We start from the raw sequence: 22,888 nt of genomic DNA on the forward strand, positions 1-22,888 counted from the left end.
TCATTATTTGTACAAATTATTTTTCACCAAATTATCAAAAAAAAAAAATAAATAAATAAATAAAATTGGATAAAATTAAATTTTAAAATCAATTGATAAATTATACTTTTAAATATTAAAAGTCTTATTATTAAAAAAGGGTAATTGTGACAAAAATATATATAATTTAATTTTAAGAAAATAATTTCCATGAATTCATAGCATTTAGAAATTGTATACTAATTTTACAATAAATTTTTTTACAGTGCAAACAGAATAACAATGCGACAAATCATTCAACATTAATTCCCTCCCCTCCCCCTCCCTTCCCTGCCAAATTTAAAGCTTTTGTGTCACACTGCTACAATTACAAGTAACACAGCAAATATAATGCTTAAAATACTATTAACAAGGAGGAGATATCAAAAGTAAAATCTCTAACAAATTTCTATTATGTTTTTTTTTTGTTTCTTTAAATATATACTTTAACTAATTTATTAGATAAAAATAAAGTTACTTTGCATTTTCGATTAAAAAAAAACAACTTTTCCAAAAGTCTATTTTTATCGACAATTAATTTTCACACGCATAAAGACTACATTTGTAAAAGGAAAATAATTCTTTAATCTCGGCTTTTTTTTAAAAATAAATTATTACCGACTGTCAATACAGACGAGAGAATGCCCTGACTTGGTAACTACTCTTTAATTGTCGATTATTATCGATTTTGCCCCTTTTTTTTCTCTACAAACTTCACAAGGGTTCTCGAAATATTATTGAAAAGTTGATAATCGAAAAAGCAAATTTTCCGTAACGTTTTTTTCTACCTCATCCTTGCATATTATACATTTACTCATTTCACACAAACTTACACCCATCAACAATACTTGAAAAAAAAAGTAAAAAAAAAAGTACCAATCACTTTGAAATCTCACTTGCTTTGAGCAAAGTCCCAAAAAGAAACGTAAATTGGTTGTTATACTCAAGAAAAAAAAAATTTCTCATGAATCGTTTTTGATTCCTGATTTTTGTCGATATTTTTTTTTTTGGTGGAAACATGAATAAAATTATTTTCATTCGAGAATTTCATTCTCAGAAATATTTCATTTTTGATCCACTTTTTGTTTGTATACTTGTCACGATTTAAATCTAGTTTAGATTGTTTTTTTGTTTGTTTTCATTCTTTAGTGATGCGTTGGTACACAGTACGCACTGTAGGTCTTAATGTCCATTCCAGCGTATGATCTCGCCGATATCGATCCTGGATCCGTGTGTTTCTTCGGACACCTGAAACCTTTATGACATTGACACAATGGCGACACTGAGACATCTTCGACGGCAACTTCGTTCTTGTTCCTCTTGCGAACAGTGAAAAGTTTGCATGGCTCCTTCTTGGCGCACTTCATTTTCTGTAAAGATGGAGAAAAAGGGACAAATTAGCTTTTAAGTGTCGTTTGTAATTGCTTTTAAAGTTTTTGATAAAGTAGGAGAGAAGAATGTTTGTTCTTTGGTCTATTAGGTCGATAAAACAAGAATGAATGTATCAAAATTTTTGGTTTAATTCAGTTCTTTTCATCTGTTGAGTTTCCTATCTATGTTGTGTCGATAAAGCAGAAATGAATTTGTGAAAAATAGTGATCTTACACTAGCGATGCTTACACTTTGCGGCGAACACCCAAAGTAGTAGACGGGAACATAAACTCCTTTGGGTGTCAAGTGTGCTTCTCGTTTTAGTAGATAAGGAACTCCACCTGGACGACATCTGCAATGGACTCGCTGTACTGTCGAATTCATTGGACCTCCGAATGGTTGCAACGACCACGTTACGTCTCTGTAAAGAAAAAAAAGAAAAAAGGTCTTTATTAAGAATGAATATCACCATCCTCCCTAAGATTCTAAGTAAATTTAACCATTTCGACTTTACGTGGATATCAAAAGGGAGACTCACTTGAAGTAACGGCAGAACGGAATACGTTTAACGGCTTCACAAAGTTTGTACTGTCTCGTTCTGTCGGCAAGTGTGTGACCGTCATTGGCATTGGCAGTGCTGGGACATGATCGTCCACCGGGACAACGACACTGTCTCTCGACCCAAGGAGCGCCGTACAGGTCCACTTTACTGCAAATCTCATTTTTCGACGAACACTCCGGCAGGTCGTCTTCGCCAACCTAGAAAACAAACAAAAATATAAATTAATAATTGCTTAGAGTCCGTGACAAAATCATATAGCCCCAAGCAACCTGTAAGCTTGCTGAAATCTCTAAACAAACTTGAGTTGCAAGTTTACTGCATACTTATACGCAGGTTATAGGAATAGTTCTTTCTTTTCAAGTATATTTACAGAAATAGTGCCTACAATATTATTATTTATCACCTCCATGCAAAAGCAATAAATATATTCTGCGAATGTAAATCGAGGATATAAATTATATTGAGAAGTTGCTATAAAGGACATTTAATGCTGACATTGGCAGGACGTTTATGACTCGCGAAGAAGGGCTCCCAACTACATTTTCAAGTGAATATACGCTCTGTTGAATACATTTTAGAACATAATTATAATTTAACGTCGAAATTCGTTTTGCGGAATGGCATTAACTCGTAATTTAAGTCAATCGCGGACCACCCCGCACATCTCCACAATTCATTGCATTTAAGAACATTTTAAACTTTGCTATTTAGCCTAAAATTTAGCCCTATTTAGCCCTTTCCTCCAATTGATAACTGCTATTAAAAAATTCAAAATGGCGGATTCAATATGGCGGAAGAAAGAAAGAAACCTTAAAATAATTTCTACTTAGGGTTTTTTCGGAGTCACTGATTGCGATTTCGACATCAGTTTTTAAAAAATCAAAATATCGGATTAATACTTGAAAAAAATTGTGCTGAGGGATAAAAATTTCTTTTTCACAGTTTTTAATTCTTGGACTCAAAGTGTAAATATAGATTTAAAATCAGCCAATTATGCAATCTCCTTCATTGCGCCTTAAAACCGGCTTCATTTATACTCAAACGTTAGAGTGAATGTCGTTTTGCTAGGTGCTATTTACACATAATAATTTTATTATTCAACAATCATTATATAAAAAAAACTCAATAAACATTTATATATTAATTACAATAGCTAATTAAAAAATGTTACACAAATATTTAAATGTTGTGATTTGTAAATAAATCTAATCACAATAATTAATTGGAAAAATGTTACAATTACAAACGTTTAAGTATATTTATAGAAATTTAATTAATTTTTAATTAATTTATAATGATTTTAAATTAATTTAAAATGTTTCGAATTGCAATTCCTAGGACTATATATTTTGAAAGCAACAAAAAGCAACATTTCTTTGCAAGTGATGCTGCAAAATATTCAAGTTAAGCGGATATTATTCTACTTACACAGTCGCATCATTTTTGAAATACATACAACACACGTGTGCAAACAAACGAAATTCTATTCGGCTACTGGTATTACGAAGTGAAGTCCCATAGGTATTGTATGTCCCAAACTCAGGTAGACATCAACTTTTTCTCTCTTTTTCTTTTTTTAAAAAAATCATGTTACGCCTACGTTCTTATATATATACACTTCCTTAATCATTTCCATTAGCACCAGGTGCTTTCTTTTCACACATTTTTCCAAAAAGCCCTCCTTCTCCTCCTCATCCCTATTTCCACTTTAAATGATCAATTGGAGAGGGGGTGGAGAATTTTTTTTATTGCACAACAATATCTTTTCTTTTTCGAAAACTCGATCTCAAAATTTATACACTTTTTTTCAGAATAAATGAATTATTTTAAATTTTACCTCATTTAAATTTCTACCTTGTGCCATTTTTAAAATAATGTCCTTGTATTATTTTTAAAATAATGAACCTACCTTGTTTTAAAAATGATATTTTTTTCAAAATAGCAACCCTACATTATTCTAAAAATTTAAACCTTATGTTATTTCGAAAATAATGTAGGCTCATTATTTTTAAAACAAGGCAGGATCATTATTTTGAAAATAATGACCCTACATTATTTTCAAAATTATTTAAAAATTTAAACTTACGTTACTTTAAAAATAATGATCCTACCTTGTTTGAAAAATAATGACCCTACATTTTAGTTAGAACATTGTCCTCCCATTATTTAAAAAAAAATCTGCTGATTTAAAAGACTCAAAATGGCGGGGAAATTTTTAAAAAGAAACGATAAACTATCAAAATTGTTAGCCAGGGGTTTTCAGAGTCACTGAACTCGAATTTAGAGGCAGTTTTTCAAAATTTCGAATAGACGAGTTATTCAGAAGAAAAAACCCTAACAAGTCCTTATAAAATGTCGAGATACGTTACATCAGAAAACTTTTTTTTTTTTCTTCAAGTTGTATTGTCCTAGAATTTTTGTGTATAATATATTATTTAGCGTTGAATGCACACATACACACACATATATGTTTTGAACTTGGGATGAACATGTGCGCATAAATCTTTGTCCTTGAGTGCCTTCGGACAAGATTGTAGGTACATAACATTCTGTGTCTATTGACCTTTAACGTCTTTTTCAATGGAAAGCAACTCATGGCAATTGAAATGCTTTTCAAAAGTCATCTTTACAGCTTCAAAAAAGAAAAGAAATAAAAAACAGGTCGTGTGTGTATGTTGATTGATCTATCGCTCTCTCTAAGAAATAAATGTAAATGTATTCCACGGTAAAGTTTACAGGAAGTTGGGACCAAGTCGCAGAAGATTCAATTCTCGATAAAGGAAAAAATAAACATTTTTTTTTTTATTCTTTTTCATTGTTCCGTGAAAAACTCGAAAGTCGATCATATCATAAGAGAAGCCCTCCGCTCTCCTTCATCGCAAAAATAATGTAATCAGAGAAGAATTTTTCGAAAATCTCATATATTGGAAATTTAATATTGTGTTTATTATATAGAAAAAAGCCTGTTTCTTAACTGCATTTCAATTTCAAATTCGTAGTTATAACGAAATCGTATTTCATTTGCATGCAAATGACAAGTTATGAATGAAGATTAGCAAATAGAATGAAAATTTAATTAAAATACAACTTTTCAAGTGCGTGTAGTTGTGTGTGTGTGTGTGTGGGTAAATATAAAAAGATTGTTTCAACTTGAGAAACGCTGTTGTCCAGTGGTTCTCAAGTGGTTCAAGTAAAGTTCAATATGGAGGCGTCGCGTACAATCACCCATCTTGCAGCAGGTGAATGGATTCCGTGTCCAAGGATAAATGACCGACGAGTAAGTACTACGTTGCTTTTAGCAGCACGTGGGATCCGTAAAACCTCGCAGGTCAATAAAAACAATTTTATAGTCGCTATCGACCAATTTTATCATCGAGATTTAATGGATTGCCATTCCGACACCTTCAGTTTCTGTATTATATACATGTAATATTAATACTCTTGTACTCGGAACAAAATTTATTTCAAATAAATTAATTCTAGTTTCAACAACCAAATGTATTGCTTATTGCTCTACTCGGAATTTCGTTTTAGGACTCATCAGAAAGACATTAAATTGAGGTAACCAAACTTTGGTTCAAATGAACAATCTTTAAATGAATCTTTAAATAAATCTTTATTGCTACAAGAGTTACTATTTTTAATAAACAATGTAAGGCTATACTTATGTGAAAATTTCACAAATAGTCAAAAATGGAAAAGTAAAAATAATAAACGTACTGAAAATAATTTTACTGAATTTCCAATACTATTTTCAACTCTATTTGAAAGTATAACTAATGTTCTATACACCCTCTATAACAATAAAAATCTATTGTGCCTTTCGAAAAAAAATTTTTTTTGCGAAATACTTTTCCTACTATACCTTCCTTCCTTCCATCCATCCTACAACCATAATATATAACAAAAGTAGTAAAATTTTGTGAACTGAATAGGAGAGAAAACGCCGGAACCGGAAGAAGCCGGAAGTAAATAATACGGTTTTAGAAATTATACAGTCGTTAAGCTGACCCCCTCCCCCCACTTCCCTATCTATTTAAACTAAATGATCCGAGTGGGACGAGTTTTTGAAAAATGGAAAATTTTTCCATTGAGTAAAAAGGGGATTTTCCCCGGATGTCAAAGTAAAAGAGAAAGAGAGACGGAGAAAGAGAGAGAGAGAGACCCCATATAGAAGCGAATTAGTCCCGGCCGGTAGTGAAATAATGGCTGAATAGGCTTCTTTAAGAAATAGCGGAAGTCGTCCGGTGAATGAGCCGGAAGTCCCCACTTCGCTGTTTTATGACAATAGCTTATATATGGTACCACACCACGTGGTTCTTCTAACCTACGAATCAAAACATCCTTTTTTTCAAACACAAACGTTGAATCTTAAACCCAAATACAATAAATATATATATATGTATTTACTTGTGAACCCAGCTTTAACTCTAGTGCGGAAGTCTTGCTATTGCATTGCGGGAAATCTCACAGATTTTACGAGAAATAATAAATAAACTTTACCTGTTGAAAAAATAAACATCCGCTTACTGTATATCCACAAAGAATTGTAGAAATTGTGAAAAATACTTGCTTTCATCTTTTTTGAAAGAGAAATACGAAATTTATTGAAACATTTGATTTGGAATTTCGAACAACGAATGCATTTGTCATCAATTATTCAAAATTCATGATGGTCAAATATGGCTTAAATTTAACCTTAAAAATAGGTCAAAACTTGGGTTATCCAAGGTTTAACAATGGTTAACTACGATTAAATATGGGTTTAAGAAACCTAAATGTAGGTTAGCTAAGGTTGATGATAAGTCAAACATGGGTTAAAGATCTATCATCAACTTCAGTGATTGTAACTAAGGTTGAAGTTAGGTCAAACATAGGTAAAAGTATAAAGTTGATAGGTCAAATATGAGTTAACCATGGTTGAAGATTGGTCAAAGATAAGTTAACTAATATCAAAGACAGGTCAAAGATAAGATAGGTTAACTAAGGCTGAAGAGACGTTAAATATAAGTTAAATTAAAGTTGATGATAGGTCAAATATATGGGTTAACTAAAGTTGAGAATAGGTTAAGATTAAACATTAATTAAAAAAATTTAATGATATGTCAAATATTCGATTAATAGTCAAATAGTATTTAATACTAGATTTATTTAATATTAATGGCATTTAATGTTTAATTACTTAATGCGTAAAGTAATAAAATGTTCATAAAGGATTCAAAAGACAATGACGAAGGGACTACTTCCGATAGGAAAATTAAGATGCAAGTTATTAACAGTGTCAGAGGAAGATGAATCTTGAACTAAATGTATAATAACAGCCTTTTATATGAAGACTCAATCTCTCCTCCTCCTCCTCCAGATGAGAACAATTAGTTTTAAATCTTTTTGCCCGTCGTTGACTGATGCTTATGCTTTAAAGGGTAATCGTTTTGATGATTGGTGCAATGGAGAGTGCAAAAGGAAATGCAAAGCTCTCTAATCTGTCCCTCGGTCATTTTTATTCAAGGGATGGTATCATGCTGTTAATACCAAGAGAGAAAGAGAGAGAGAAAGAGAGAGTCGTCTCAATGTGCCCCGCGTAGCGACCATTCCCTCCGCACAGAGCGAGTATTCAGAATTTTCATGAATGGAAGCACGTGGCTGGCACGTTCAAACGTAAACGTATAGTCGTAAACCTTCTGAGAATTTCATTCTCGAGATTATTTTGATGATTTTATCTTTCCTTGAAATTCTTGTCAAAATTTAAATATTTCCTTTATGGTAATTCGATAATAAATTAACGAACTGAACAATAATTTATTCCTTAATTTATTTTCTCATTTCAATATTTACTAAAATTGAACTAATTTTTATGTCTATTTCTTCTCGAAGTAGAATATTTTTGATTTAGATTTTTTTCTTAAATATCGGAGATGGAAATACTTTTTTTTTTATGTATATGCGTGAATTGAATGGGCGAAGATGTGTTTTGCAAGTCTTGTGATTGGGCGGATTCGCATCAAGACCCTCCACGCAAAAGACAGACTGTCTCGTAACAACTCCATTCAGAGGTTGTCAATCCAAACTAATGAAGCAATCACGTACGTCCTGTGTGCCTCGCACTGTTAAGTCAAAACTCATATACTGAAACCCTTATTCACCGCACTATATCCTGGTCGCTTCTTAATTTACCAGAAGAATTGCGAGAAGAATAGATTCAGAAAAATTCCCAATAAAAGTTGAATAATGAATAAAAATAAAATAATTGTGAATAAAAACCGAGAGAATTTATCAAGAATAATTTTTCATTGATATAGTACAAGAAACAAAACATTGTCACTTAATACAACTATATGTATGATGCTACAAGTACAAGTAACAAATATTATCCCTTGGAACTATATATAGAGCTACAAATACAAGTGTTAAACATTTCCACTTAGTATAACTATCAACTATAGTTGATGCTGTAAATAATGCTACAAATAATGATGATGGTATAAATGCAAGAAACAAATATTGTTTTATATACAGTACAACTGAATGATATACTATAAATGCCGCTGCAAATGTTATAAAAAAATGTTGCAAAAATTAAAGTCGAATAAAATTAAAAATTGCCATTCCTATGTGCACAAGTATATTCAATCTTTTTGAAACTATATGAACTTTAAAACATATGTTCAAGTTGTCCCAGTTGCTTATTAATTTTTTTTTCTTCTTTCCTCCGTAGTCACGTAGTTGGTATTTACACGTATATTATAAAAGAAGGTAACTCGCAACTTGTTCTATGTGTACATACAGTCGTGGAAGAACCGCTTGAGGAAATGGTCTTCCGCCGTTCTACCACTAAGCATTCCACTTTTTTTTTTTTTTGCGACGCTCGTCTCCTTTCCTCTATTGGGGACTTTTTGTTTCTTCGTTATTTCTCTCGATTCTCGAAAGGAGATGGATATATATTCTCTGGATTCTTAAAGGGAGATGGATATATATTTCTCTCGATTCTTGAAAGAAGATGGATATATGTATTTCTCTCGATCCTCGAAAGAAGATAGATGTATATTTCTTTCGATTATCGAAGGAGAGAAAGAGATAAAAAAGAGAAAAAAAGATAAAAATGAAAAAAGACAGAGAGAGAGAGAGAGAGAGGGCACAGTCATTTTAACGAGACTAATCGGTTCCTTTCCGATCGCTTATTTCCCGTCTCCTTTCCACCTCTTTCTCTCAAACTTGTTTCTTTTTTTTCTGTTTTTTTTAGAAAGGTCGTTTCAAAACCAGTAGCAATCCTCCGTCTTCCCCTAAAACAAGAAGCTTGGAGAGGTAATTTGGTAGACGGGTCGAGAGATCAGAATTTCATCCTCTAAAGAAGTAGAAAAAAAATGACTTCCTGATTTTAAACGTATTTATACCAATTTTTGTTTTGTTCCCTTTCGATGTTTTTTTTGGATAAAAAAATCGATTGCTTATTTTTAATCCAAGCATACTATTTTGCATATACATATTCAAATGGATACAGCTAATAATTATGTTTGTGAATGCAACACGATGAATGGGCGCGGCAAAATTTTGCAATTCTGTTACAGTTTGTTCCCTTTCCTTTTTTTCTGTATAAAATATATTTCTCCAATACTTATATTATACTTAAAAAAAAAGGTGGCAAACTTTTATTTCTCAAATAAGTATATAATGTGCGGGGAATAAATAAAGTAATATTGGCGCTTCCTTAATTTATTTTCCACCGTGTTACGCGCCACGCGCTGACCTAGATTCGCTACGTGAATGACTTTTACGAATGCGAGTGTGAATGAATGACTTGAGTGAATGGAGAAACGAAAAAGGAACTAACAAAACGAACGGACATATGTGGCATCATGAGGACGAAAGTATGAATGTATATATCAAGTATGAATGAATGAATGAGAAGAATGAATTGTGCCGCGTCAAGAGGAATAGGTATGGCGAGGGGAGGGAAGGGAAATAGAAACGAGTCAACTCTCAAATGACTGTTAAGAAAAGAATTCAATTCCTAAACTTGAAGGAAAAAATTCTACCGAGGATAATCATTTCTTGTCATTGTTTTCCTTTCTTGTCATTTGTTGTTCAAAATTCTTCAAAATGGGGTTTTCTTCTTCTTCTTCTTTTACTTCTAGTTTCTACTTCTATTTTCACTTCTTCTTCCTCTCTTTTAACATAATTCTCTTGATGAAGATGAAACAAAACTTTAAGAAGAAGAAGAAGAAGTAAGATAATAATTTATGTTAAAGATGAAAAAGCGCAAAAGTAGAAGAAGAAGAAGAAGAAGAAAAAGAATGTAAAGAAGAAAGAGCAGCAGCAGGAGCAACAGCACCAATAATAATAAAAAAAAAGCTAGAGAATGGAACGGGGAAATTATACTACAAGAACTTGTTACTTGCTAAAAGGGAGGATGCTGCTTCTGTGATGGAATGGAAACGGTGGCAGTAAACTAAAATGGAATAATAGGGTACCGGAAGGACCCAACGAAACCATCCGGAAGTTCTCACGCGTCTCTCGCTTCTCCCACGACCGCAAACGAACATGACACCTGGCACTCGGCGTGCACCCTGCAGATGACCGAGAGTTGAGAAGAGATTGCTTACATCTAACGTTCTCAACTTTAAAAACCACCCCCTCGACACCTTCCTTTTTACCCAGCAATCTTCTCACGCCCCCAATATTGTCTACGGACCGGTGCGCGCACACCAGAAGCTACACATGCACCGAAACATAAAGTCTGCCTACCGTGGCCGGTGCTCTTTTATTATAAACCTGTCAGGTCAAATTTTTCAATATCTTTATGTGAATCTAATCGATTATAACTGTTAATCTTCATCACACTTCTCTTACTCTGCGACATTTTTTCTTAATTCTTTTTCAACCATTTCACGCATAGTTTTTCGAAGGATATCAAATTGAGACAAAAAACGTATTACTAAAATTTGTTTTCGATAAGGTCAAATTTGAATCCGAATCACCGTATCATTAAGAATTATTGCGAGTAAAGCACAAAATGAATTTTTAAAATCAACTCAGCAAAACACTTGACATATATTAACCGCATATCATCAAAGCAAAAAGATTCCTCGTTCACAATCAATCATTTTGTTGAGCTTCCCTGAACTGAAAACGAGAGACGCAGTTATTTTCAAACAAGATAATTATCATTGCGACAGGAAAAGAAAAAGATCGAGGAGACACATCACATCACATCACATTAGTAAATATCATAAAACAAAAGCGAGCAAAAGAGATGCCAAAAACTCATTCTGTTCTTATTCGCATCATCAGCACTCAACAAAAATCTCATCGTCTCGAACCAAGAGGCATTATAATAAATTTTTATTACTGTTGAGTTGTGCGCGTGCGACGATATATATATATATATATATATATATATATATATATATATATATATATATATATATATATATATATATATATATATATATATATATCTATACATGTAGTGAATTGCCGCCTCTCTTGAACGGCAGGATGTCAAATTGGCGTAAAAACAGTTTTCCGGTGCAATGCTTATAAGACGATGACATTCTTCGAAAGGCGCGTAAAAATAAAAGAAAGAAAGAAAGAAGAATCTGGAACTCGATCGACGACTCGTTATGAATGGAGAGTCTCCAACTTGCCGCACTTATACAATATATATGTATATATATATATAAGCAACAGGTTATTCGAACGTCAAGTGGGCGCCACTTTTGCCCTCAAGCTATGTTTTTACTCTCTTGCGCTATATAGTCCGGTAAGTGCATAGATTTTAACCGTCTTCTTCATTAAATTCCCTCCCCCCTAAAAAAAAGAAAAATAAACACAAAAAACTTTCCATTGTACCATAAATATGTATCCGTTATACTGAATAAATAATAACACACTTTTAGCTACTTTATCACTTCTTAGCACAAAAAACATTAAATATTTTCGATTTATAAGATATATGTAACATTTTTAAGTTTACATCAGTTTTTCTAAGGATGTCAAATATTACTATTATTGTTTTGTTATTATCATTGTTGATATTGTTATTGTAATTGTTATTATACAGTTTCATGAAAAATAAGAAAAACCAGAAAATTTCTCTGTGGAATTTAAAAACAAAAAAAAATAAGAATTATTGTCATCTGGTAACGTAGTGATTATCATTTATCCTCGTGGAATTACATCAAGTGTGACATGCCTGCATTATTATTCAGTGATTAACAACTAATCTACGGATCGTAACTTTATAATTGCGAAAACATTTAATGCTTTCTTATTACCACATGCATTCGGTATGTGTGCAATGAGGATAGCTGACTCTGTAAATTATGGGTATTGTATTAACGATGAGAAAGTAAAAAGGTTTGAAAATTGACAATGTAAGAAATAGAAAAACAGGTGTTTTTCAATTATATTGACAGAAATCATCTTTGTTTATATTGTTAATTAAAAAGTATGCTACTTATTTTCTATATGCTTTAGTTTAATAAACATTGTTCACGGTGAAATTAAACATTGACTGAGCAACTGACAATTTACGAGTTGCTACCATACTATTTAGTACTATTCACTATACTACTTCAGTTTAGTAGAATTCTATACTATATTCCACTTGGGTAGAATAAAGTTATGTTTATAGCGGTTAAGTTATAGATAAGTTAAAGATAAGTCAAATATATGTTAAAGTCAGGTCGATGATAGGTCAAATGTGGATTAACTCAGGCTGAAGATAGGTTGAAGTAAAGTTTATAAAAAGTCCAATAAGGGATAGTAATAAGGTTGAATATAGGTCAAACATGAATTAAATAAGGTTGAAGATTGGACAAACATTAAATTAATCAATGTTGAAGATTGGCCAAACGTGGACAAAAGTGAAGTTAAACATTAATAAAAAATCTGGGTTAGAGCAAAGTTCATAATATGTTAAACATAGATTAAAATAAAGTTTACGAAAGATCAAATTTGAGTTACTACAGTTGAAGATAGGTCAAACATAGGTTAAATTAAAGTTGCTGATAGGTCAAACATGAGTTAACTGAGGTTTAATCAACATTAAACCTTGGTTAACTCATGTTTGATTGTAGACATGTCAAATATGGCTTAACTTAGACAGAGGATAGATCAAACATAGGTCGAACTCAAATTGACGATAGGTCAAATGAAGTAAAGGTTAAATAAAACTAATAAATTTATAGCCGTAAGTATTCAGTTTTTAGGAAAAATGTAAGAATCTCAAATGATAAGAATCATATCCTCTTACTCCTTTCCGAGTATTTAAACAAGATTACGCAACGCAACAAATTGATCAGTAAACAGACAACATTGATATTATTGTGCTGTTGTATGCACACTCCGAAAGCTTTCGCATTAACAGAACGTCTGTTCTTTCGAGTTCAAGAGTAGATAGTCGATAGAAACGAATAAGACTCGAGACACCGTACAGATAGTGAGTTTATTTGGCCAAGGCCACTTTACTAATATAAGTGCTTAACTTATGCATGCACTATCGCACATGAATCATTTTGCCTTGATCCTTCGAGAACGTAAACTTTAAGATTCAATCTCAACTTTTGCCGCCAAGTGAAAGGTGTATGTCCAAAACTTGGCTCCGTTAATTAACAATATATCAGAAGAAGATATGAAGAATATATATTCTTCAGGTGTGAAGAGCACATTCTGCAGAATACACTCCGAAGAATGTATACATTCATAAATAATACTCTGAAGACAATTCTTCAGATGTGAAGAATATATTCAGTTGAAAAGTTTAGAGCTGTTTAAAAATAATAGAAGCTTGAATAATTATATCCATTTTGATGTATAGGAACTTACCCCAATCTGATAAATGACTAACGGCTCTTGCTCCTCATTTGTTTCGTGCTCCTGTCGTTTTGGATGTTTGCTGTCGAGCAAATCAATTTCAATATCAACATCTTGAAATTTCTCCACTTCCGCCAAATTCTTCTTTTCATTCAGCGTGTAATACCTGTTCTTTTGCGAGGATTCATATTCAGTTTTTTGCAGACCCAAAGTTTTGCACTCATTCCTGGGAAGGCTGAAGACCGCCAGCATAAAGAAAACCACGAATCCTTTCATGGTTTTTATATATGTATATATGCTCGTCTCAAATGTCCTTGATCCTTCAACCTTGACCCCCTTTTTCTCCTCTCTCTCTCTCTCTCTCCCAATTTAAAGAAGAAAAAACAATCACAAAAACGTTCGGGGGTAATTACGTAATAAAATTTACAGGTCACAGGAAAATTGCACTCGTCACAAATCACTGACGGAAAAATCTTTTCATTTAAGAAACTGACTCTTTCTTCTTCGCAGAAAGAAATTGAGAAAAATCGCAGAAACTAAAATTGAGGTAGTTTTGGAAAATATGTTCGCGATGAGGCACTGGAGTTGTGTCCACGTTTTGACGGAGTGTTTCACCTTGTGTCGACAGTTCGTCTTGCTCACTCGACTCGCCCGACTCAAATGACTCCAATACTCGAATGACTTGGATGACTCGTAGTTGTGAGTGCCTGCCGGCTGTAGAATGGCGCCCACGGGGTACACGAAGGTATGTGCCGCTCTGTGAACTGGACTCTTAGGCCATGAATGGGTGCCCCCACCTTTCTTCCTCAATATCTTCTGTCCTCCTCGCTAGGTTCCCTCCACTCCCTCGTTTCTCTCATCCCTCGGAAATTTCATCCTCCAATCCCCGCTTGTACATTCGGATCTTCAAGTTTTTCTTCCTCGTGCTGCTTCTTCTTCTTCTTCTTCTTTATCCGCTGTTTCGCTGTCTTCTATATACCTTTTCTCGGACTCTTTTTCTTCTTTTCCCCCCTTAATGGCGCGTTGCACCTCGCAGTCCATGTATATGTGGCTGTATGTGAAATTCACCAAGTGTTGAGATATCTTTCGTCTGCTTCCATATGCCTCACGGCATTTTTCTTCTTGCTCGAGTTTCTTTTGCCTTTGAAAACAATCTTCTTCTTATTCTTTTTTTCTCACTCCATCTACCCACCCTGCTTATAATCGAGGGCTATTTTTTTCATACAAAAACCTTATCATCTTGTTTAATTACTGTAATAATAATAATGCGATGATCAAAACATTACAGGCCCTGACATTTGTTTTGTTGTTCCGAATAACGATATGGAAGCAATAAACAAAAATTACAAGAATTCACAGAAAAAAAGTGTCACCACCGAAACGTCAATTCTCTAAAATAAATACGAAAGTCTCAACTAAAACAGTCAAAATCAGTATAAATATTTAGTTTTGGTATTCGTTAGTAATATAAAGTATACTTGCTATATACATAAATATATTCATGTATATATATATATATATACAAAATATACGCAAATATCAGTACGCGTCAAAGTTATACGATCATTTACGTAGTTAAGTGCAGTGCATGTACGCCCACATATACGCGAACACGCACCCGCTCCCTCGCGCTACTCTTCTCGATCAGGTGCACGGAATCAAGAATCTCTCTTCCTTCTTTAGTCCCTTTAGTTTATTTTATATTCGTCTTGCACGTTCTGTTTATGTATATATATATACTTTCTTTTTCTCTTTCATTTCGTATTCTCTTATTATATGTTTACCTGTTCCTTTTCTCTTTGCATTTTCCTTTCTTCTTTCGGTTCTCGCAAATTTTTGCTTTTCCTTTTATATAATAATATATTCCTTTACTCTTTCTGTTACTCTAATACTGTCACTGTATTCTTTATCATTGTTTTTTTTTGTGTCACTGTTTACTAATAATAAAAATTTGTTTAAGAAAATTATTATTTGTTAATAATACTCTCTAAATCTGAATTAGTAAATTTCTACTATAATGAAATAGTGCGGCTTTGTTTATTAGTTGAATTAGTAACAGTTTTGACTAATTTTTAGTAAAAAGCTTTAATACTATTTGCTAGTAGAAAACTAGTAATTCATGTAGTAAGTCGGCTTACTATTGAAATAGTAAAAAATACGACCTTTACTAATGAATTAATAGATTTCTATACTATAGCAAATTAGTTTTTTACTAAAACTTATAGTCAAAACTGTTACTATAATTCAAATAATAAACGAAATCACACTATTTAATTAGTAGAAAACTATACTAATTCAGATTTAGAGAGTACAATTATTAATATTTATAATTATATAATATGTTGTCAAAGTAAGAGATTTAGGACGAAATAAAAATTACGGCAACATTACTGCGCGAACAATGTTTCTGCTGCAATAAAGCAGTGTAATGTAGTTGTAGTAAAATTACCGTGCAATGCTGCAGCAATATTGCCGCAGGAATTTCCTCTGCCTGAAAATATTGCCTTTAATTAATGAAAAGATGAATCATTATTTATAGTGTTTGTAAGTATATGCATAGAGTTTTTTTTTTATTCACTTTTTTGCACGCCTATTTTATTACTTTTCTTGCCAAGCACGTGTTTTCAACCTGTTGCACGTACACCATGTTTGGTACTCGTAAATCAATGTCGAGTGGTACGAGACTCCCTTTGATCGTGATCGTCCTACGATATCCAATTTCCCCGCCCTCCTTCTTATTGGCATTGTCTACGTGTCCCTTTGGTCTCTTCCAGCCACGTTCCCTCTTCATATATATAATATAAATTCCATTCAAGGATTTCAAGTATATACATATATAGTTGTTGTTGTTGTTGTTGTTGTTGCTGTTGTAATTTAACAATTTCGTATTTTTTTGACAAAGAGGGAAAAAACTGTACTATGTATTTGTAATTTGGCGAATTCCGTTTATAAAAGAATATATGTATTTCGAGAAATTGAGATCGTCTTGGTGAACGGGAACTTATCCGTTATTTTAGACATGGACTCAACATTCTTCATGAAAGCGGTATATATATATATATGTATAATGTACGAATGCATTTATGTACATTTCTATGGATTTTAAATCAAGCACTAACAAGAAAAACGGATTGCATGTGCAAACATTTTTTTGTTCATGTATATAAAAGGTACATTTTCAAAGTATAAATTTTTCTTCAGTAAATAAATAATTGTAACGCACTCCGAAGAATAGTACACTGAATCTAAATGTTCAATTACACCATTGACAGATATTCGTGCCATTTCTCTAACAGAGGGACAAATTAACCATCTTGAGAAATCCCTTCCCCTTATTTCTGTATTTCTATTCAAAAAATTACAAACATAACCTTAAATTTTTAGGTCCTTTCTTCACTGTAAAAGAAGACATTATCTTATTCTAAGTTCTCTCCGAAAAGTTATCAAAAGCAACTTAAAATCCATTGATCTTTAAGATGGAAGATCGAAAAATGAGACGTTTTAAAATATCTTAAAAGTGACTACAGTGTATTTTTAAGAGTAAAAATTATTGTAAATAAAAAAATCGATTAATTAAATTGTCTAAATTTTATGCGAGTATAAAAGTTTAACCTAACGTACGAAAAATAGAGCAAGATGTGATAATTTTTTTTCATTATGGTCATTAACTATAAATATTATTAAGTGAGGGAATCTTTTTAAGAGTATACTTAAAAAGAGTCTAAAATATACTCATGTTTTGCTATATAGCAATAAACATACGAATATATTTTAGACTCTTTTTCTGCATATGGTGTAAGGAAATAAATAAGGAATAATAATTATAAGTGTTGCAAATTGACTGAGCGAGAATTAGTTGACTACATATATAGATAAGAAAAATCCTGACACTATCAAGTATCATAATTGCTAGTTTTCATTAACATGAAAAGGAAAATCGAACACAAGAAAGCGTTTGGCTTTCACATTTCAGAAAGGGAAATCACAAATTAAGGAAACGCCCTGCCTTTTACACATCATAGAACACAAGTTGATTATATATATACATATATATATGATAATAATTCTCCTACGCTTCAAGAAGTAAAAAATTTGTCAAATCTTAATGCTGTGACTAAATAGAAATTTATCACTTCCATATTATACATTTTGTTCTCTTTTTTAATTCCCGATTCTTTTTTCCATCTTTTTTGATTCTTGCGATTCTTCGCAAGAATATTCTTCGAATATTGATTTTTTCAAAATTAAATCACTGACAGAAAAAATTTGTTCACTTATTTCATATATATAAAATAGTGGTAATGCGTTTTTCGTTTTCTCAAAACTTTTGCTCCCAATATATTTAAAAAGGAACCGTATTATTCGAGATTTATACATTCACTTGTGAACGTACACCTAATATATACGCATCTCGTAACTCAACCTTGCATTATAATATTTGTGGGTCTAACACAATAGTGAAATTGAATGAAATCCAACATTTAAAGGCTTCAAAAAGTCTTCAAAATCTTTTCTTTAACGGCAATTAATTAAATTTGGTGATATAAATTAAACTAGCAAATAATTAAATTTTAAAGTTATGTTCTTTTCCTTAACAGTGCCAACAGTGCATATTGGACCTGAAGATTAGTTGGTTTTTTGATTGAATTGTAGAAAAATAGGTTTACAATATATATAGTTTACTGTTGTGAACATAGCGTGAAGGCGACGAACATAACCTGCAAGGTTAAGTTGAAGAGCGAACATAACCTTAAAAAGAGGCAAAGAAAGGCAAAAAGTGTGGCAAAAGAGAGGAGCTGATGAGGTCCATTGCGCAAATGAGACTTGCACCATTCTTTCACTCGCGTCCGTAGGTGCGCGCCGCTTGGCGTCGCGACGTGTATTTTTGAGGAGTGAGCGCGCGCAATGGCACACATAATTGTACCCACGTTTAAGAATCAATGCGTGGGCGCGTTGTTGTGCTTGAATCTCGTGAACCCGTTTTGCGCTTTAACAAGCAATGTGTAGGTGGAGCAAGCGCAGATTTCTACCGGTTGAGAGTCACTTTTTCGATCTAGTCAATATATATATATATATATGGACATTTGCGAACTCATCTACTTTCTTTATTATAAATAATATAAAGTACCCATAAGTTATTTTTAAGGTATTGAGTCCTTAAAATATTTACGATTCTACGATTTAAATTTTAAGATTTCATTGTGCTTATAGGGCAAATATTATATAGATTATAAGTTAGGTTATGTTAGATTAAAATTCAAAATATAATACACTGTAGAAAAGAACCCTTGGTAGCGAACGAATTATATAGGTTATGTTTGAATCAAAAATTAGTAACATAACCTAACATTTTCTGCCTTTTCATTTCAAGGTTTCTTTTTCCGAGCATGTCACAAATATAGACAAAATTTATAAATTGTTGTGTAATTTAAAAAAGAAACTTACTAATTCTATAAGGTTTGTTGTTAAATTTTGTCCGGCCACTAATGCTAAAAAACAAATTAGTGTAATCGATTTAAAATTAAAAAATTTAGCCATTTTATATACTATATGTGCTATTATTGAGAAATAAAAACTTGAAAAAAACACGGAAATAACATAACATCGCGAGTATATATATCGATGAATTTTAAATAAAAATTGATTCTAAATGAAAATTAATAAATTTGAAAAAAAGAAGATAAAAAGTTATTCTTGACAACAGTATAAATATTCTATTATTGCAAAATAATAATTCTTATTAATAGATAATTCGAATCAATTGAAACATCTGTTTTACCATATGAATATTTTGATTGTTTTCTTTGTGTCGAAAATACAAAAAAAGCTCTTTTATTACTATATAAAGATATATTTTCGAATTAAAAAATTGTAATTGTATTGTAATTCAAATATTACTAATTAGCATTAATTATGCATACATTAGATTAAAGAAAATAAAAATAAAAGAATAATAATAATAATAATAATAACAAATAATTTAATAATAAATAATAATAAAAATTAATAAACAAAAAATTCCATTACCTTGATATTAAATTAACATTTCTAATAATAAGGGGCCATCCACAAACTATGTTATAAATTTAGGGGGGAGGGGTCTAAAAAAATAAAAAATTGGTAACGTAGTTTATGGACAGCCCCTAATTAACATAATTATTAACATAATATTAATAATAGTATCTATAAATTAATATAAGATAGTAAAAGAATTTTGAAAATATAATATTTCCAACTATCAAAAAGTATCAAGAATTTGTTTATGAAATACAAAGGAAAAAAAAACCGCGTCTAATGTGAAATATATTCATTTGAAATTAGTTTTCAAGGGAAAGCGAAATATTTTCTCGTAAATATAAAGAAGTCATTGAAAAAGCATAGAGAGAGAGAATAGGGGGAACCACTCGAGAAGCTGTAAAATTTTTGCTTTACCTCATTTTGAGTGGAAGACATTTGGCTGTTATATAGAAGAGAAGAGAGGAGTCAAGTGGATCCCTGAAGCGTTAATTGCTGCTAGTTTACAAGACAAGAGTATTGTCGGATGTCTTTTAAAGTTCTTCCCCCTATATCATTCAGTTTCAAGAATTTTCTTTCATGGATTATATACTCTTTTAAATGGGCGAATTCCTTGATTTTTTTTTCTTTTAACGCCATTTCATGCTTGAAAAATATATATCCCTTAAAAGTCAAAGAGAAATGAAATATCCCGCCTTTTTAAAAATGAGAAACAACTTTTAAAATTATGAGGCCCGCCGTGCTTGGAAAAATGAATTAGACGTTGAAAATTTTCAACAGTTCATTCTCCCCAAACAAGCAGAAGATGAAAAAAAGATAAAGATCTAAGTCTGAAATTCTCTGCATTCCATATTGTATATGTTTTTGTTTTCTTTTGTTATTTCTCGATCAAAAGAAGAAGAGAATAAAATATCATACTGATGTAGAGTGTATTAGAAAATAATTTGATTTACAGAGAGCAGGGTGGTTATTTTCGTATTTTAAAATTGAAATTTTAATGAGATTGTAAAAATTTAGTCGATTGCCTAGTTTGGGCCAGTTTAGAATCGACAACTGCAATCATAAGTCATAAGATAATTAGAATATAATTTATACATTATTTTTAAAAATGGTTGTCTATTGTTTTCAAAAGGATCAAAGTGGGGTCAAACTAGGCCCTAAACTGGCATACCATTAAACTTATCCGTATTCGATTTTTCTCCTCAATTTTTCCCAACAATTGCACTGAAATCAGAAGAAAACTTTTGTCAAAAAAAAAGTCAAGCACGAAAGGAAACGTTTCATAAAAAGTAAATAGAAGATTCAGTCGATCACGTAAATCTATTGTTTAGTATACAGTAGTAAATCTTATTCTCAGTCTTAATTTTTCTTTTCCTTTTTTTTTGTTGATCGACCATCGACAGTTAATTTGAAATGCATGGAAGAGAAATGTTGACACTTTAAAATCAACAGGTGAGTAAAGTTCATTCCTGATGGAAGATTAGAAATGAAAACAAAAAATAAGAATAATAAAAAGAGTTGCTCAAAGGTTTCGAATAGTCATTGGCATACCAAACGTGTGACACGCAATGACTGAGAACCGCTGCTTCATTGATGAAGGCAGCGGTCCATTCACTCCCCCCTGCACTCGACTACTCTTCCACCCTTCTTACCACCTCTCTCGCTCTTTCTCTCTCTTTTTCTCTCTTTTTCTCTATTTGCTAGGTGCACTCTCTTCTCCTATTGGTAGAATGCCTGTTTACCTACATAATACCACAATTAATATAAACATTCATGCACTCAATTTTACTAATATTTCGTCTGCTATCCTCCCCGTTTTCCATCTCACGTGGAAATTATAAAATACTCTAAATATCAATAAAATGCGGAAAATTATTATCATTAAAATATTTAAAATTAAACAATATTTATTAAAATCTCTAAATTAAAATTTGTTACAATGTTAACTATATATAATTTGAATTGTGTCTGACTTCTTGCTTTTAAACAATAAATTTTACTAATAAATTAGTAGATATTACTATATTTATTAGTAATTTACTAATTCAAAGGCAAAAAGTAAGTCGCTAATTCAAATTATTAAACATTTTTTTTTTCTAAATAATTGTAGTAAAATTTAACTATATAATAATTATCATAATTGATAGTATTACTTTTTTTAAAAGTTATATGTTATTTTGTTAAGAAATTTTCATAAAAATGAAACAGTTTTGAGAAATAAATCACTAAAGCTTCTATTTGATGATAAAAATCGTCTGATTCAATGAAAAACTGAGTCATTTATTACGGGACCCTACAGTTAACAGAAAGATCTAATTAATTCAGTTTTATGTTCATTATCCTTTCACCTTTTAATCACATTTTATTATTTTATTCTCCCTCTTCGCCTTCTTCATTTTAACTATTAATAATTTCATTTCTTCCAAAAATTATTCGCGATACAAAAAAATTACTATAAACAAATTATTTTTAATTTGTTATTTTTGTAATAATAATATTAATAGTAATAATAAATAATAATAATATTTTTTTTTACTATTTTTACTATTACTTTTACTATTTATTATTATTTCTTTTGCACTTTTCAGTTTTGTGTTTTTTTTATTCAAAAATGGTGCTAAGTGATATATTCTTAATTTCAGAATAAAAAAGTAAAAATTAAGGTAAAAAAAATAAAATATTTAAAACTTGAATTGGAAAAGGCATATTCCAAATATATATTACAAAAAAGAGAAAAAAAAGAAGAAGGAAGTTTCAGAAAAATGATATAATTGCAGGTAGTATTTCACTGATCGGACATTATTTTTCTTTTCTCGTGGATTATTTTTTTTCTTCTTCTTTTCCTTTAATACCGCACACACACACACACACAAAAAAAAGGTTTATAATATTATGGGAATTGAGAGTTGAAACGGAATTTCCAAATATACATTTTTCTTCCTAATAATCTTGCACAGGAAACTTCCAGATGTTTTGGACTGTATAACATATGCCCGTATAGACATTAACTGATTTTTAAAAATAACTATATATATCGTTTTTTTCACATATCTGACAATAATTTCCAAAAGAACTGATCTATATAATCAAAAAAGAGAAGAAAATGAA

General features: G+C 31.4%; 2 protein-coding genes across 3 annotated transcripts in view; one reads left to right on the forward strand and one right to left on the reverse strand.

Moving 5' to 3' along the window:
- LOC122506195 (elongation factor-like GTPase 1) overlaps positions 1-22,888 on the forward strand; it is a 131,443-nt gene that overhangs the window by 95,652 nt on the left and 12,903 nt on the right. The window lies entirely within an intron of this gene.
- Positions 122-14,920, reverse strand: LOC122506197 (protein giant-lens). Of its 2 annotated transcripts, none has more exons than XM_043618249.1 (4): positions 13,778-14,920; positions 1,928-2,148; positions 1,624-1,810; positions 122-1,388 (listed from the first exon to the last, which is right to left on the reverse strand). In XM_043618249.1, exons 1-4 carry the CDS (start codon positions 14,039-14,041, stop codon positions 1,164-1,166), a joined length of 897 nt encoding a protein of 298 aa, XP_043474184.1. In that variant the 5' UTR covers positions 14,042-14,920; the 3' UTR covers positions 122-1,163. The 2 variants fall into 2 exon arrangements, with proteins under 2 accessions (XP_043474184.1, XP_043474185.1); XM_043618250.1 differs by having other exon boundaries at positions 123-1,388; positions 1,639-1,810; positions 13,778-14,791.

This window comes from Leptopilina heterotoma, unplaced genomic scaffold (genome assembly GCF_015476425.1).
Source record: "Leptopilina heterotoma isolate Lh14 unplaced genomic scaffold, ASM1547642v1 Lhet_397, whole genome shotgun sequence".
Lineage (NCBI taxonomy): Eukaryota > Metazoa > Arthropoda > Insecta > Hymenoptera > Figitidae > Leptopilina > Leptopilina heterotoma.